The sequence below is a fragment of the Lethenteron reissneri genome, unplaced genomic scaffold (genome assembly GCF_015708825.2).
Source record: "Lethenteron reissneri isolate LAM-NWPU_2019-01 unplaced genomic scaffold, ASM1570882v1 scaffold_1869, whole genome shotgun sequence".
Classification (NCBI taxonomy): domain Eukaryota; kingdom Metazoa; phylum Chordata; class Hyperoartia; order Petromyzontiformes; family Petromyzontidae; genus Lethenteron; species Lethenteron reissneri.
Window position 1 is genome coordinate 9,410 of NW_026891629.1, and position 14,983 is coordinate 24,392.

General features: G+C 57.9%; 1 protein-coding gene across 1 annotated transcript; it reads left to right on the forward strand.

Moving 5' to 3' along the window:
- The first annotated feature begins 4,161 nt into the window (after window positions 1-4,161).
- LOC133339534 (dual specificity tyrosine-phosphorylation-regulated kinase 4-like) lies at window positions 4,162-10,130 on the forward strand. The gene is made up of 4 exons (XM_061547639.1): window positions 4,162-4,316; window positions 4,993-5,053; window positions 5,686-5,803; window positions 9,778-10,130. Exons 1-4 carry the CDS (start codon window positions 4,173-4,175, stop codon window positions 10,043-10,045), a joined length of 591 nt encoding a protein of 196 aa, XP_061403623.1. The 5' UTR covers window positions 4,162-4,172; the 3' UTR covers window positions 10,046-10,130.
- The last annotated feature ends 4,853 nt before the right edge of the window (window positions 10,131-14,983 follow it).

Genomic DNA, 14,983 nt, shown 5'->3' on the forward strand with positions numbered 1-14,983 from the left:
GCAGCCAACATATCCTCCACTGCCCCCCGAACGTGTTCTCGCTCGGCGGGACTCATTCGGTGCGAATTCAACCGAATAGGGGCAGCGTCGCCTGTATCAATGTGATGGTGAAGCAACGAGGTGCGTCCCAAATCCAAATCATTGGAGCTGAACACATCGGAATACGTCAATAACAATTTGTGAAGCGCACCCCGTTGATCCACAGACAGGGAAGAATTTCCGTCACGTAAGCTAGCAATCCAGCGGTCATCCGAAGCCACAGGCTCGGAAACACCAGCAACCACTCCCTGGCTATGCGAACAATCGTGAGCCGTAAATGCCGTGGTGGCATGTGCCACAACCGTGCTGGCCGGGACGCAAACATTTTCAGTACCCGCATTGAGCACCTGCAAAAACGGTAATTGATCTGGCCGGACGATGGTCTGCGCTCCGACCAGCACCAACCCGGCCGTTATCGAGGCTGAAGGTGACAACAAGATCCCAACCGCTCCCAGCCGACCAGGCAGGGGCTTCCGATACCGCAGGGGAATAAGCATCTGTGAACCAGGTGGAATGTCAACAGATGCCACGGATAGCGCCTGCACTTGTACGGCCGAAACAGGTCGCCCCCAGGGCGACGGCAGAAACGAAATTTGACGGCCACCCGGCAGTTCAATACAATTCTCATTAATTTTGATCAAAATAGGCATCTTAGCCAGAAAATCAGTGCCCAATAAACAAGGAACTGCCAAGGATCTCGAAATCAACACAACGCCCGAGGCCGACACATCCCCAATAGATATTTTAGCGTCCACCTGGCCCACGATGCCCATACTACCCCCGTTCGCAGCGACGCACGACCCGTAAACCGGACGCACGGCCCCTGGTGGAATGCCTAACAGATGAAAAATGACATCCGAAATAATAGTCGCGGACGCCCCGGAATCAACCAAAATGCGCACGTCCACCCCTTGTATAGACCCCGGCACGGTGGACGAACCCGTAGCGGCCGCGACAACCCTCCGTGCCAATTTGCGCCACTGCGTCACAGAGCGACAAGGCCCCGTCGAAGGTCTCTCTTTAACAACAACACTATGACCGCACAACGAAGGTGATGGGTGAGGTGTAAAGCCTTGCCGGGTGTCTGGTGCGTGCCGACTTGCCTGTTTCGGTGGATCCTTGGGCGGCTTGGCCGGTGATGAGGCCTCCTGTTGTGGCGGACCCGGGATGCGGGCCCAGCAGTCCTTCGCGTAGTGGCCCCTCCGTCCGCAGCGGAAACAATCGGCGTCGTTGCGCCGAAGCGCAGGCCTTGCATCGCGCCGACCTCGTATCGGCGGTGCAGCACGAGAGGCCGGTCCACCGCGGCTTGACCATGGCCCCGAGGCGGCCGTCAGCTCCTGAGGGCCCCCCCCATCCGGCACGTATACCGACTTCGTAGGGTCCCAACCCAGAGCGCCACCCTCTGCGACGGGCCCCCCTGTCCACGCCGCGACTTGTTTCCATCGTCGTAGGTTGAATTGTGCATCCAGACATTTCGCCGCCGCCCGGGAGGTGAGCTTCTCATGCCCGCACACCGGCATGGGAATCCCAAGATCCCTCGACAGCTCGAGCATCTTGCCCAAGATGAGAGGCTCGAGCAGGTCAGGTGTTGTATCTGGATACGCGGCCATAGCCAAATCAAGCACTGCACCCCTGTACGCCACAGGCGACTCCTCGGGCGCTCGTTGTCGTTGAGCGAATCGCCGATGCGCGTCGTCAGGTGGCTCGTAGGCGTCGGCCATTTCTTGAAAAACTCCGTATAATGTCCTCTTCTTCTCGGCCTTAATGGAGCGAAAAAAACGAACAGATTCGTCGTCCAGAAGAGTCGGCAACACGTCTAAGGCCTCAGCATCGGTCCATCTCGCAGAACGGACCGCCGCCAAAAATCTGCAGGCGAAAGCGCTCCAGTCGCCCCCAATGGCGAATTCTTTGACCGTGGTGAGATGGCGACTCCGACTTCGCTTTACTCCGCCCTCCGCCGATGGTTCCTCCGGAGGCAAATTCAAAATGGCGTCGAACCGCGGCGTGGTCAAGATGGCGGTTTCCCGCCGCGGAACGCGCAAGATGGCGGCCTCCTGCCGCGTGGTCAATGGCGCCGGGAGTGAAGATACCGTGGCGGCCTGTGGAGCACTCTCCGCTCTCTCCGTCGCCGTCCTTGGGGTGACGAGATGACACAATTGGCCCAGGGCGTCCTTGAGAGTCTCCAGTTGCTCCGCCACCTGCAGCCATCGCAGATCAGCGTCTGATGTTGTCGGCGGCCCTGACACTGTGGCTACATCTTCAACTCCCGTCCCCGCACTCGTTTCAGCAGGGCTCTCCTCTCCCACCCCGGCAGGATCCATGTTTGGAGGGAAGTCTTCGTCTTCGGACGAAGAAGCCGATGCTGGCGCTGGAACATTTTTCTTTCTCACTTGTTTCGACATGCCGTTGCACTTCCGACACCAATGTAATAAAGGACTCGACCACGAAGTCTGGCATGGTGTCCTTTATTCAGTTCTTCCTCGTAACCCACACGGCTGTCCTTCTATAAGACTTCTATACCGACACTGATACTGCTGTTAACCCCGTCACGCCAACAGTTCCTCTGTTGGTCTCCTGTTGCTCTCGTAGCCTTGCTGGCTGTCACCCTCACGCAGCCCCCCACTGGCTGCTCTCCTGCAGTTTCTCCTCTCGTCGTTCTCTCAGCCTCTCTCTCCTCTCGTCGCTCTCGTAGCCTCTCCCTCACACACAGCCTCGCCGGCTGTGTTCACCGCAGCTCCTCGTCCGCCTTCTCTCCAGCAGCCCCACCGCTGTCTTCTCTCGCAGCTCCGCTGGCTGCTCCCTTAGCTGGCCACCGCTGGCCGCCCCTGCCACCCCTTCTGGCTTTGCCCACGTGGCCTTACTCTGGTCCAGTCCCACCCGTTCTGCCTTCCTCTTCCGGTCTCCTCCCTTAAGAACCTTAACCTTGCTCCCACGTCACCTAACTCCACCTCTCCGTGACGTCACATCCGGGAGGTCGCCCGCGCCCGCATTACACATATAAAGGATTTGTAGTGAAAAACTTTGTTTTTACGGGTTAATTTTTTCAGGGTTAGCTCGCGTCAATGTCAACGTTGTGTCGTCAAAACCCGCCACCACCCGACGCAGCCACTCAGTGAGGTTCAGCGTCACGTGACCAGGACGCTCCAATTGACCACTTGCACAGCGCCAACCGGTGCGATGCAGAGGTCGCAAACGGGTTTTGATTCCTTAATCCTCGTACCCGTACCCTACCCGTACCCTACCCGTACCCGTACCCGGCCGCACCAGGGTCGCAAATGGGTACTCGTACCCAGCTGTACCCGTACCCGGCCGGGTATCGGGTAGGGTACGGGTTTTGGGTACCCGATTGCGACCTCCTGGGATGAAGCCATGTTGCAGGCGCGGGTGGGTTGATTCTAGGAACTTGAATTGTGAGAAGAGACAAGACGTTGGGAAATGAGTGACAAACGGTGACTCACCCAGTGACTCACGGCTTACCCGTACCCGTACCCGGCCGCACCAGGGTCGCAAACGGGTCCCCGTACCCGTACCCGGCCGGGTACGGGTAGCCGGGTATCGGGTAGGGTACGGGTATCGGGTACCCGGTTGCGACCTCTGGTGTACTGGAGATGTAAACCCACTACGACGTTTACAATTCGAGCGTCATCATCAGGCGGGCAGCCAGAGTACGCGGTCCAACCCAAAAAAACTCGCCTTCGCCGTGAAATATCGGTAGCAGAAGCCGACTACGCGTTTGACCGACCGAAAAGAAACCTGTTCAACCCACGTCGCTGTTGACGGAGGGACTACTTCATATCAGAGGTCGCAACCGGGTACCCGATACCCGTACCCTACCCGATACCCGGTCGGGTACGGGTACGGCCGGGTACGGGTACCCGTTTGCGACCCTGGTGCGGAATCAAAACCCGTTTGCGACCTCTGGGTGGTAGTGGTGGTAGTGGTGGTAGTGGTAGTGGTGGTAGTGGTGGTAGTGGTAGTGGTGGTAGTGGTGGTGGTGGTAGTGGTAGTGGTGGGGTCACGGTACCTCTGGTGAAGACAATTCGGGACGACCTCTGCTTCATATTCATTGTCGTTGTTGTTGTCGTTGTTGTTGTTGTTGTGCAGCCCAAACCGTGGGTGGGACGTTGCCCTACATGTCCCCGGAGCTGCCGCTGGGCTACCAGGTCACGTGCGCTGTGGACATGTGGGCGCTGGGCTGCACCGTGGCCGAGATGGCCACCGGCAAGGATCTCTTTGACTCACGGACATATGAAGAGCACCTGCCCTGCTGCATCGAGGTATGGGCTGTGGGTGGGAACGGTGGGTGTGGTGGGTGTGGTGGGTATGGTGGGTGTGGTGGGTGGGTATGGTGGGTATGGTGGGTGGGTATGGTGGGTGTGGTGGGTGGGTATGGTGGGTGGGTATGGTGGGTATGGTGGGTGGGTATGGTGGGTGGGTATGGTGGGTATGGTGGGTGGTGTGAGTACGGTGGGTACGGTGGGTGGGTATGGTGGGTGGGTATGGTGGGTACGGTGGGTATGGTGGGTGGGTATGGTGGGTGGGTATGGTGGGTGTGGTGGGTGGGTATGGTGGGTGGGTATGGTGGGTGGGTATGGTGGGTGGGCAGGCAGGTCTCTATGGGTCTCTGTTGGTCTGCACAAAGACCCATACTCACCCACAGAGACCCATACAGGCCCACAGAGACCCATACAGACCCACAGAGACCCATGCTCATAGAGACCCATACAGACCCACAGAGACCCATACTCGTAGAGACCCATACAGACCCACAGAGACCCACAGAGACCCATACAGACCCACAGAGACCCATCCTCATAGAATTTGATTCCCTCTCACGGCCACAATGGGCCCGCTGAGGCTACACCGGCTGTAACCCCCCCTCCTCCTCCTCCTTCCCCTCCTCCTCCCCCTCCTCCCCCTCCTCCTTTTGTCTTCATCTGAAACCACGTGCAGATCCTGGGCATGCCCCCGACAAAGATGGTGGACGAAGCCCCAAATGGGTCACTCTACTTTGGTGAGTCGAAGGCTCGGGCAGGCTGGTGTGTGAGTGAGCAGGTAGGTGGGTGGGTAGGTGAGTGGGTGGGTAGGTGAGTGGGTGGGTGAGCGGGTGGGTGAGTGGGTGGGTGGGTGAGTGAGTGGGTGGGTGAGTGAGTTGTTGGGTAGGTGAGTAGGTAGGTGAGTGGGTGGGTGAGTGAGTGTGTGGGTGAGTGAGTGGGTGAGTGAGTTGTTGGGTAGGTGAGTAGGTAGGTGAGTGGGTGGGTGAGTGGGTGGGTAGGTGAGTGGGTGGGTGAGTGGATGTTTGAGTGGGTGGGTGAGTGGGTGGGTTTGTAAGTGAGTGGTTGGGTAGGTGAGTGAGTGGGTGGGTGAGTGGGCGGGTGAGTGAGTGGGTGGGTGAGTGGGTGGGTGAGTGGGCGGGTGACTGAGTGGGTGGGTGAGTGGGTGGGTGAGTGGGTGGGTGAGTGGTTGGGTAGGTGAGTAGGTAGGGGAGTGGGTGGGTGAGTGAGTGAGATAGTGGCTGTGTAGTTGAGTGGGTGGGTGAGTGAGTTGGTATGTAGGTGTATATGAAGGTGGGTAGTCAAGTGGCTGAGTGGGTATGTGGGCGACATGCTGGCGGGTGACTTTGCGTGCGTCTCTGTCTCTCTGCAGACCCTGAGGGTCTCCCCTACAACGTGTCAATGCAGCGTCCACCAGGCAGCCTGTCCCTGCACCGCGCACTGCAGGGACACCACCCTCAGCTGGTGGACTTTGTCAGCCGCTGCCTGCAGTACGAACCACACTCACCCCTCGCTCACCTCCACTCACCCTCACTCACCCTCGCTCACCCCCACTCACTCACTCACTCACCCCCACTCACTCACTCATCCCCACTCACTCACTCACTCATCCCCACTCACTCATCCCCACTCACTCACTCATCTCCACTCACTCACTCGCCCCCACTCACTCACTCGCCCCCACTCACTCACTCACTCGCTCATCCCCACTCACTCACTCACTCACTCATCTCCACTCACTCACTCGCCCCCACTCACTCACTCACTCATCCCCACTCACTCACTCATCTCCACTCACTCACTCGCCCCCACTCACTCACTCACTCACTCATCCCCACTCACTCACTCATCTCCACTCACTCACTCGCCCCCACTCACTCACCCACTCATCCCCACTCACTCACTCACTCACTCGCCCCCACTCACTCACCCACTCATCCCCACTCACTCACTCACTCACTCACTCACCCACTCATCCCCACTCACTCACCCACTCACCCCACTCACTCATCCCCGCTCACTCACTCACTCAACCCCACTCACTCACTCACTCATCCCCACTCACTCACTCACTCACCCCCACTCACTCACTCACTCACTCATCCCCACTCACTCACTCATCCCCACTCACTCACTCACTCATCCCCACTCACTCACTCACTCACTCATCCCCACTCACTCATCCCCACTCACTCACCCCCACTCACTCGCTCCCACTCGCTCATCCCCACTCACTCACTCACTCACCCCCACTCACTCACTCACTCACCCCCACTCACTCACTCACTCACCCCACTCACTCACTCACTCATCCCCACTCACTCATCCCCACACACTCACTCACTCACCCCCACTCACTCACTCACTCACCCCCACTCACTCACTCACTCATCCCCACTCACTCATCCCCACTCACTCACTCATCTCCACTCACTCACTCGCCCCCACTCACTCACTCGCCCCCACTCACTCACTCACTCATCCCCACTCACTCACTCGCCCCCACTCACTCACTCGCTCCCACTCGCTCATCCCCACTCACTCACTCACTCACTCACCCCCACTCACTCACTCACTCGCCCCCACTCACTCACTCACTCGCTCCCACTCGCTCATCCCCACTCACTCACTCGCTCTCACTCACTCACTCACCCCCACTCACTCACTCACTCATCCCCACTCACTCATCCCCACACACTCACTCACTCACCCCCACTCACTCACTCATCCCCACTCACTCATCCCCACACTTTCACTCGCCCCCACTCACTCACTCACTCGCTCCCACTCGCTCATCCCCACTCACTCACTCACTCATCCCCACTCACTCATCCCCACACACTCACTCACTCACCCCCACTCACTCACTCATCCCCACTCACTCATCCCAACTCACTCACTCGCCCCCACTCACTCACTCACTCGCTCCCACTCGCTCATCCCCACTCACTCACTCACTCACCCCCACTCACTCACTCACTCACCCCCACTCACTCACTCATCCCCACTCACTCATCCCCACACACTCACTCACTCACCCCCACTCACTCACTCACTCATCCCCACTCACTCATCCCCACACACTCACTCACTCACCCCCACTCACTCACTCACCCCCACTCACTCACTCACTCATCCCCACTCACTCACGCACCCCCACGCACTCATCCTCACACCACTCACTCACTCACCCCCACTCACTCATCCCCACTCACCACCCCACACCTGTCTACACCTTATCAGTGTCCTACCTTACTACAGACCCAACTCAGACCTTTATTGATCACTCAGTGACCCTGATACATCTGAACGTACATCCTCCAAAGTCCCATCACAAGGAACAAACACAAACAAATAGACAAAAATGTTTTTAAATCCTTTATATTAAGCTCACTTGCTTGCTTGCCTACGACCGTGCAAAATTTTCGGTCGTTTTTTAACCCACTTCCCGTGATCCAATCGAGCTGACATTTTGCACACAGACTCGTTGTGCGTGACAATTTATTTTCGTGAAAAAAAATTTTTCTCCAAAATTTTACACTTTTTAGGACATATTTTTTTCATATTTAATTTAAAATACCAATGTGAAAAAAATAAAACTCTTACTCAAGAAAAACAGAAATGAATAATACAATAAAACCGATGCCACGCATATAAAGGATTTATAGTGAAAAACTTTGGTTTTACGGGTTAATTTTTTATTACCCAGCATTGAAACGGCCGCTCTCCGTACTGACCTGACAACTCAATCTCCCTGCACAAGAACACGGAATAAACCGTGCGGATTGACAGTCCTGCCACCCACTCACTACCCACTCACTACCCACCACCACTCCTTCCCCCCCTCTCCATCTCTACCCCCCACCACCCACGCCACCATCTCCCTCCCACCCTCCATCTCTACCCCCCACCCACCCACCATCTCCCTCCCACCCTCTGCATCTCTACCCCCCACCACCCACCCACCATCTCCCTCCCCCCCTCTCCATCTCTACCCCCCACCACCCACGCCACCATCTCCCTCCCACCCTCCATCTCTACCCCCCACCACCCACCCACCATCTCCCTCCCCCCCTCTCCATCTCTACCCCCCACCACCCACCCACCATCTCCCTCCCCCCCTCTCCATCTCTACCCCCCACCACCCACCCACCCACCATCTCCCTCCCCCCCTCTCCATCTCTACCCCCCACCACCCACCCACCATCTCCCTCCCACCCTCTCCATCTCTACCCCCCACCACCCACCCACCATCTCCCTCCCCCCCTCTCCATCTCTACCCCCCACCACCCATCCACCATCTCCCTCCCCACCCTCTCCATCTCTACCCCCCACCACCCACCCACCATCTCCCTCCCCCCCTCCATCTCTACCCCCCACCACCCACCCACCATCTCCCTCCCCACCCTCTCCATCTCTACCCCCCACCACCCACCCACCATCTCCCTCCCCCCCTCTCCATCTCTACCCCCCCCCACCACCCACCATCTCCCTCCCCCCCTCTCCATCTCTACCCCCCACCACCCACCCACCATCTCCCTCCCCCCTCTCCATCTCTACCCCCCCACCACCCACCCACCATCTCCGCTCCCCCCCTCTCCATCTCTACCCCCCCCACCACCCACCCACCATCTCCCTCCCCCCCTCTCCATCTCTACCCCCCACCACCCACCCACCATCTCCTCCCCCCTCTCCATCTCTACCCCCACCACCCCCACCATCTCCCCCACTCTCCATTTCTACCCCCACCCACACCACCACTCCCTCCCACCCTCTCCATCTCTACCCCCCACCACCCACCCACCATCTCGCTCTCCCCCTCCATCTCTACCCCCCACCACCCACCCACCATCTCCCTCCCACCCTCTCCATCTCTACCCCCACCACCCACCCACCCACCATCTCCCTCCCCCCTCTCCATCTCTACCCCCCACCACCCACCCACCATCTCGCTCCCCCCCTCCATCTCTACCCCCCACCACCCACCACCATCTCCCTCCCACCCTCTCCATCTCTACCCCCCACCACCCACCCACCATCTCGCTCTCCCCCTCCATCTCTACCCCCCCACCACCCACCCACCATCTCCCTCCCACCCTCTCCATCTCTACCCCCCACCACCCACCCACCATCTCCCTCCCCCCCTCCATCTCTACCCCCCACCACCCACCCACCATCTCCCTCCCACCCTCTCCATCTCTACCCCCCACCACCCACCCACCATCTCCCTCCCCCCCTCCATCTCTACCCCCCACCACCCACCCACCCACCATCTCCCTCCCCCCCTCCATCTCTACCCCCCCCCACCACCCACCCACCATCTCCCTCCCCCCCTCTCCATCTCTACCCCCCACCCACGCTACCATCTTTCCACTCTCCCCCCACCTCCCACCCTGTCACATCTGCTCACCTTGCCCCTGTCCACCACGTGGTGTGCCTCTCCTCCTCCTCCTCCCACCACCAGATGGGATCCCAATCTCCGCATGACGCCTGAACAGGCGCTGGCTCACAGCTGGCTACAAACCACCACCACTACCAGGGCCACCACCATCCGGGCCACCACCACCACCACCACCATTAGGGCCAACCCCACCACCAGAGAGACCACCACCACCATCAGGGCTACCCCCACCACCACCACCCAGGCCACCACCACCCGGGCAACCACCACCACCACCATCAGCAGCAGCAGCACTCCAGTGCAGGGCTCTGCAGCTGCTGAGCCACGGTGAGCCTCTCTCTGTGTACCTCGCCTGGTACGCAGGAGGTCGTGGGTTCGATCCCGACCCTGATGAGATGTTAATTAACTCGCCTGGTACGCAGGAGGTCGTGGGTTCGATCCCGACCCTGATGAGATGTTAACTACCTCGCCTGGTACGCAGGAGGTCGTGGGTTCGATCACGACCCTGACGAGATGTTGACTACCTCGCCTGGTACGCAGGAGGTCGTGGGTTCCATCCCGACCCTGACGATGCCTGCTGCTGCTGCTGTATATCTGCAGTCTGTGTTTCTGTCCCCGTGGTGGTCACTGCGTGGATTCTTCTCAGGGTCCTCCAGATTTTCCCCTCCACGTTTAGAATCGGCGTCACGCACTTCGAGTGTTTGACTGCCTCTATGAATGTCCACGCGATGCAGATGATGATGACGATGTTATCAGATGATGATGATGATGTTATCAGCCAACTTGATTCGGCTATCAGCTGAGATGGCCAAGTCACTTCTGGTCTACGTGGGTCTCTGTGGGTCTCTGTGGGTCTCTGTGAGTCTCTGTGGGTCTCTGTGAGTCTCTGTGGGTCTCTGTGAGTCTATGGGTCTCTGTGGGTCTATGGGTCTCTGTGGGTCTCTGTGGGTCTCTGTGAGTCTCTGTGGGTCTCTGTGAGTCTATGGGTCTCTGTGGGTCTATGGGTCTCTGTGGATCTATGGGTCTCTGTGGGTCTATGGGTCTCTGTGAGTCTATGGGTCTCTGTGAGCTTATGGGTCTCTGTGGGTCTCTGTGGGTCTGTGGGTCTCTGTGGGTCTCTGTGGGTCTCTGTGAGTCTCTGTGGGTCTCTGTGAGTCTCTGTGGGTCTCTGTGAGTCTATGGATCTCTGTGGGTCTATGGATCTATGGGTCTCTGTGATTATGGGTCTCGGTGGGTCTGTATGGGTCTGTATGAGTATGGGACTCTATGAGTATCGGTCTCTGTAGATCTCTATGGGTCTGTATGAGTATGGGTCTCTGTGGGTCTGATGATGACGATGCTGACGATGAAGATGACGATGAGGATGACGACGACGATGATGATGATGATGACGATGACGACGACGATGATGACGACGATGATGACAATGATGATGATGATGACGATGATGATGATGACGTTGATGATGATGATGATGCGCTGCTGTGGTGCTGCTGCCTCTCTCTCTCCACAGAGCGGAGCCAGAGAAGAAGCTCCCATCATCATCGTCATCATCATCGTCATCATCGTCATCGTCATCATCGTCGTCATCGTCATCATCGTCATCATCATCAACATCATTGTCATCATCGTCGTCAGCATCACACACTCACTCACCACCCACACTCACCACCCACACTCACCACCCACACTCACCACACTCACCACCCACACTCACCACACTCACTCACCACACTCACCACACACACTCACCACCCACACTCACCACCCACACTCACCACCCACACTCACCACCCACACTCACCACACACACTCACCACACACACTCACCACCCACACTCACTACACACACACACCACACACACACTCACCACCCACACTCACCACCCACACTCACCACACACTCACCACACTCACTCACCACACTCACCACCCACACTCATCACCCACACTCACCACCCACACTCACCACCCACACTCATCACCCACACTCACCACCCACACTCACCACACTCACCACCCACAGTCATCACCCACACTCACCACCCACACTCACAACCCACACTCACCACCCACACTCACCGCCCACACTTACCACACTCACCACCCACACTCACCACCCACACTCACCACCCACACTCACCAGCCACACTCACCACCCACACTCACCACACTCACACCACACACACTCACCACTCACACTCACCACACCACCCACACTGACCACACTCACCACCCACACTCACCACCCACACTCACCACCCACACTTACCACACTCACCACCCACACTCACCACCCACACTCACCACCCACACTCACCAGCCACACTCACCACCCACACTCACCACACTCACACCACACACACTCACCACTCACACTCACCACACCACCCACACTGACCACACTCACCACCCACACTCACCACCCACACTCACCACCCACACTTACCACACTCACCACCCACACTCACCACCCACACTCACCACCCACACTCACCAGCCACACTCACCACCCACACTCACCACACTCACACCACACACACTCACCACTCACACTCACCACACCACCCACACTGACCACACTCACCACCCACACTCACCACCCACACTCAACACACTCACACCACACACACTCACCACTCACACTCACCACACCACCCACACTTACCACACTCACCACCCACACTCACCACCCACACTGACCACCCACACTCACCACCCACACTCACCACACATACTCACCACCCACACTCACCACACTCACCACCCACACTCACCACACTCACTCACCACACACACACACCACACACACACTCACCACCCACTCACCACCCACACTCACCACACTCACCACACACACTCACCACCCACACTAACCACACACACTAACCACACACACTCACCACCCACACTCACCACACACTCACCACTCACACTACCCACACTCACCACACTCACCACCCACACTCACCACCCACACTCACCACCCACACTCACCACCCACACTCACCGCACTCACCACACACTCACCACACACACTCACCACACACACTCACCACACTCACTCACCGCCCACACTCACCGCCCACACTCACCGCCCACACTCACCGCCCACACTCACCGCACTCACCACACACTCACCACCCACACTCACCACCCACACTCACCACCCACACTCACCACCCACAATCACCCACCACACTCACCACACTCACCACACTCACTCACCACCCACACTCACCACCCACACTCACCCACCACACTCACCACACACACTCATCACCCACACTCACCACACTCACCACCCGTACTCACCACCCGCACTCACCACCCGCACTCACCACACACACTCATCACCCACACTCACCACACTCACCACCCGTACTCACCACCCGCACTCACCACCCACACTCACCACCCACACTCACCACACACACTCACCACACAATGGACTAGAGCCTGCCTAGCCACGTGTACGTGTGAAGAGTTAGGATAGAGATAAGAACAAGTTATAATGTAATAATGTGTACATATACATCTAGACCATTGTTTGTTTATCGATTGTTGTTGCTAATAAATAAGCGGACTCAACAGAACGCTGCAATTGTGTTTGTTGTGGCGAGATGCTGCTGCCTGGGGTCTCAGGTGACTTGGGTCCAGATGTTGACTACCTCGCCTGGTACACAGGGGGTCGTGGGTTAAATTCCGACCCTGGTGAGATGCTAACTACCTCGCCTGGTACACAGGAAGTCGTGGGTTAAATTCTGACCCTGGTGAGATGTTGATTACCTGGCCTGGTACACAGGAGGTCGTGGGTTAAATTCCGACCCTGGTGAGATGTTGACTACCTCGCCTGGGACACAGGAAGTCGTGGGTTAAATTCTGACCCTGATGAGATGTTGACTACCTCGCCTGGTACACAGGAGGTCGTGGGTTAAATTCCGACCCTGGTGAGATGTTGACTACCTCGCCTGGTACACAGGAGGTCGTGGGTTAAATTATGACCTTGGTTAGATGTTGACTACCTCGCCTGGTACACAGGAGGTCGTGTGTTAAATTCCGATCCTGATGAGATGTTAACTACCTCGCCTGGTACACAGGAGGTCGTGGGTTAAATTCCGACCCTGATGAGATGTTGACTACCTCGCCTGGTTACGCAGTTGGTCGTGGGTTCGATCCCGACCCTGACGATGCCTGCTGTTGTATATTTGGAGTCTGCGTCTCTCTCTCATCATCATCACCACAGTGGCTAGGAGATGTTAACTACCTCGCCTGGTATACAGGAGGTCGTGGGTTCCATCCCGACCCTGACGATGCCTGCTGCTGCTGTATATTTGAAGTCTGCATCTCTCTCTCTCTCTCATCATCAACACAGTTGGCTAGGAGATGTTGACTACCTCGCCTGGTATACAGGAGGTTTTGGGTTCGATCCCGACCCTGACGATGCCTGCTGCTGCTGCTGTGTATTTGGAGTCTGCCCAGCTTCGTGTCTCATCAGCAGAAGCAGAGACAGGCTCTGCTTGAACCAACGCTGGTGAACTGCCCAGATGTTTGTCGTCAGATGCACCAAGCCTGGCACAGCAGTCAACCCATGGCACCTGCTGGGCCTGTCCCGTGACCTCCTCCTGCACCTAGCCTGGCACAGCAGTCAACCCATGGCACCTGCTGGGTCTGTCCCGTGACCTCCTCCTGCACCTAGCCTGGCACAGCAGTCAACCCATGGCACCTGCTGGGTCTGCCCCGTGACCTCCTCCTCCTGCACCTAGCCTGGCACAACAGTCAACCCATGGCAACTGCTGGGCCTGTCACGTGACCTCCTCCTGCACCTAGCCTGGCACAGCAGTCAACCCATGGCAACTGCTGGGCCTGTCTCGTGACCTCCTCCTGTACCTAGCCTGGCACAGCAGTCAACCCATGGCAACTGCTGGGCCTGTCTCGTCACCTCCTCCTGCACCTAGCCTGGCACAGCAGTCAACCCATGGCAACTGCTGGGCCTGTCACGTGACCTCCTCCTGCACCTAGCCTGGCACAGCAGTCAACCCATGGCAACTGCTGGGCCTGTCACGTGACCTCCTCCTGCACCTAGCCTGGCACAGCAGTCAACCCATGGCACCTGCTGGGCCTGTCCCGTGACCTCCTCCTGCACCTAGCCTGGCACAGCAGTCAACCCATGGCAACTGCTGGGCCTGTCCCGTGACCTCCTCCTGCACCTAGCCTGGCACAGCAGTCAACCCATGGCACCTGCTGGGTCTGTCACGTGACCTCCTCC

Excerpts from the sequence above, each read along its gene's own strand:
- LOC133339534 (XM_061547639.1), top strand. The coding sequence starts at position 4,173 with ATGTCCCCGGAGCTGCCGCTGGGCTACCAGGTCACGTGCGCTGTGGAC. Across the intron at positions 4,317-4,992 it reads ACCTGCCCTGCTGCATCGAG|ATCCTGGGCATGCCCCCGAC; the intron begins GTATGGGCTGTG and ends AACCACGTGCAG. Across the intron at positions 5,054-5,685 it reads AAATGGGTCACTCTACTTTG|ACCCTGAGGGTCTCCCCTAC; the intron begins GTGAGTCGAAGG and ends GTCTCTCTGCAG.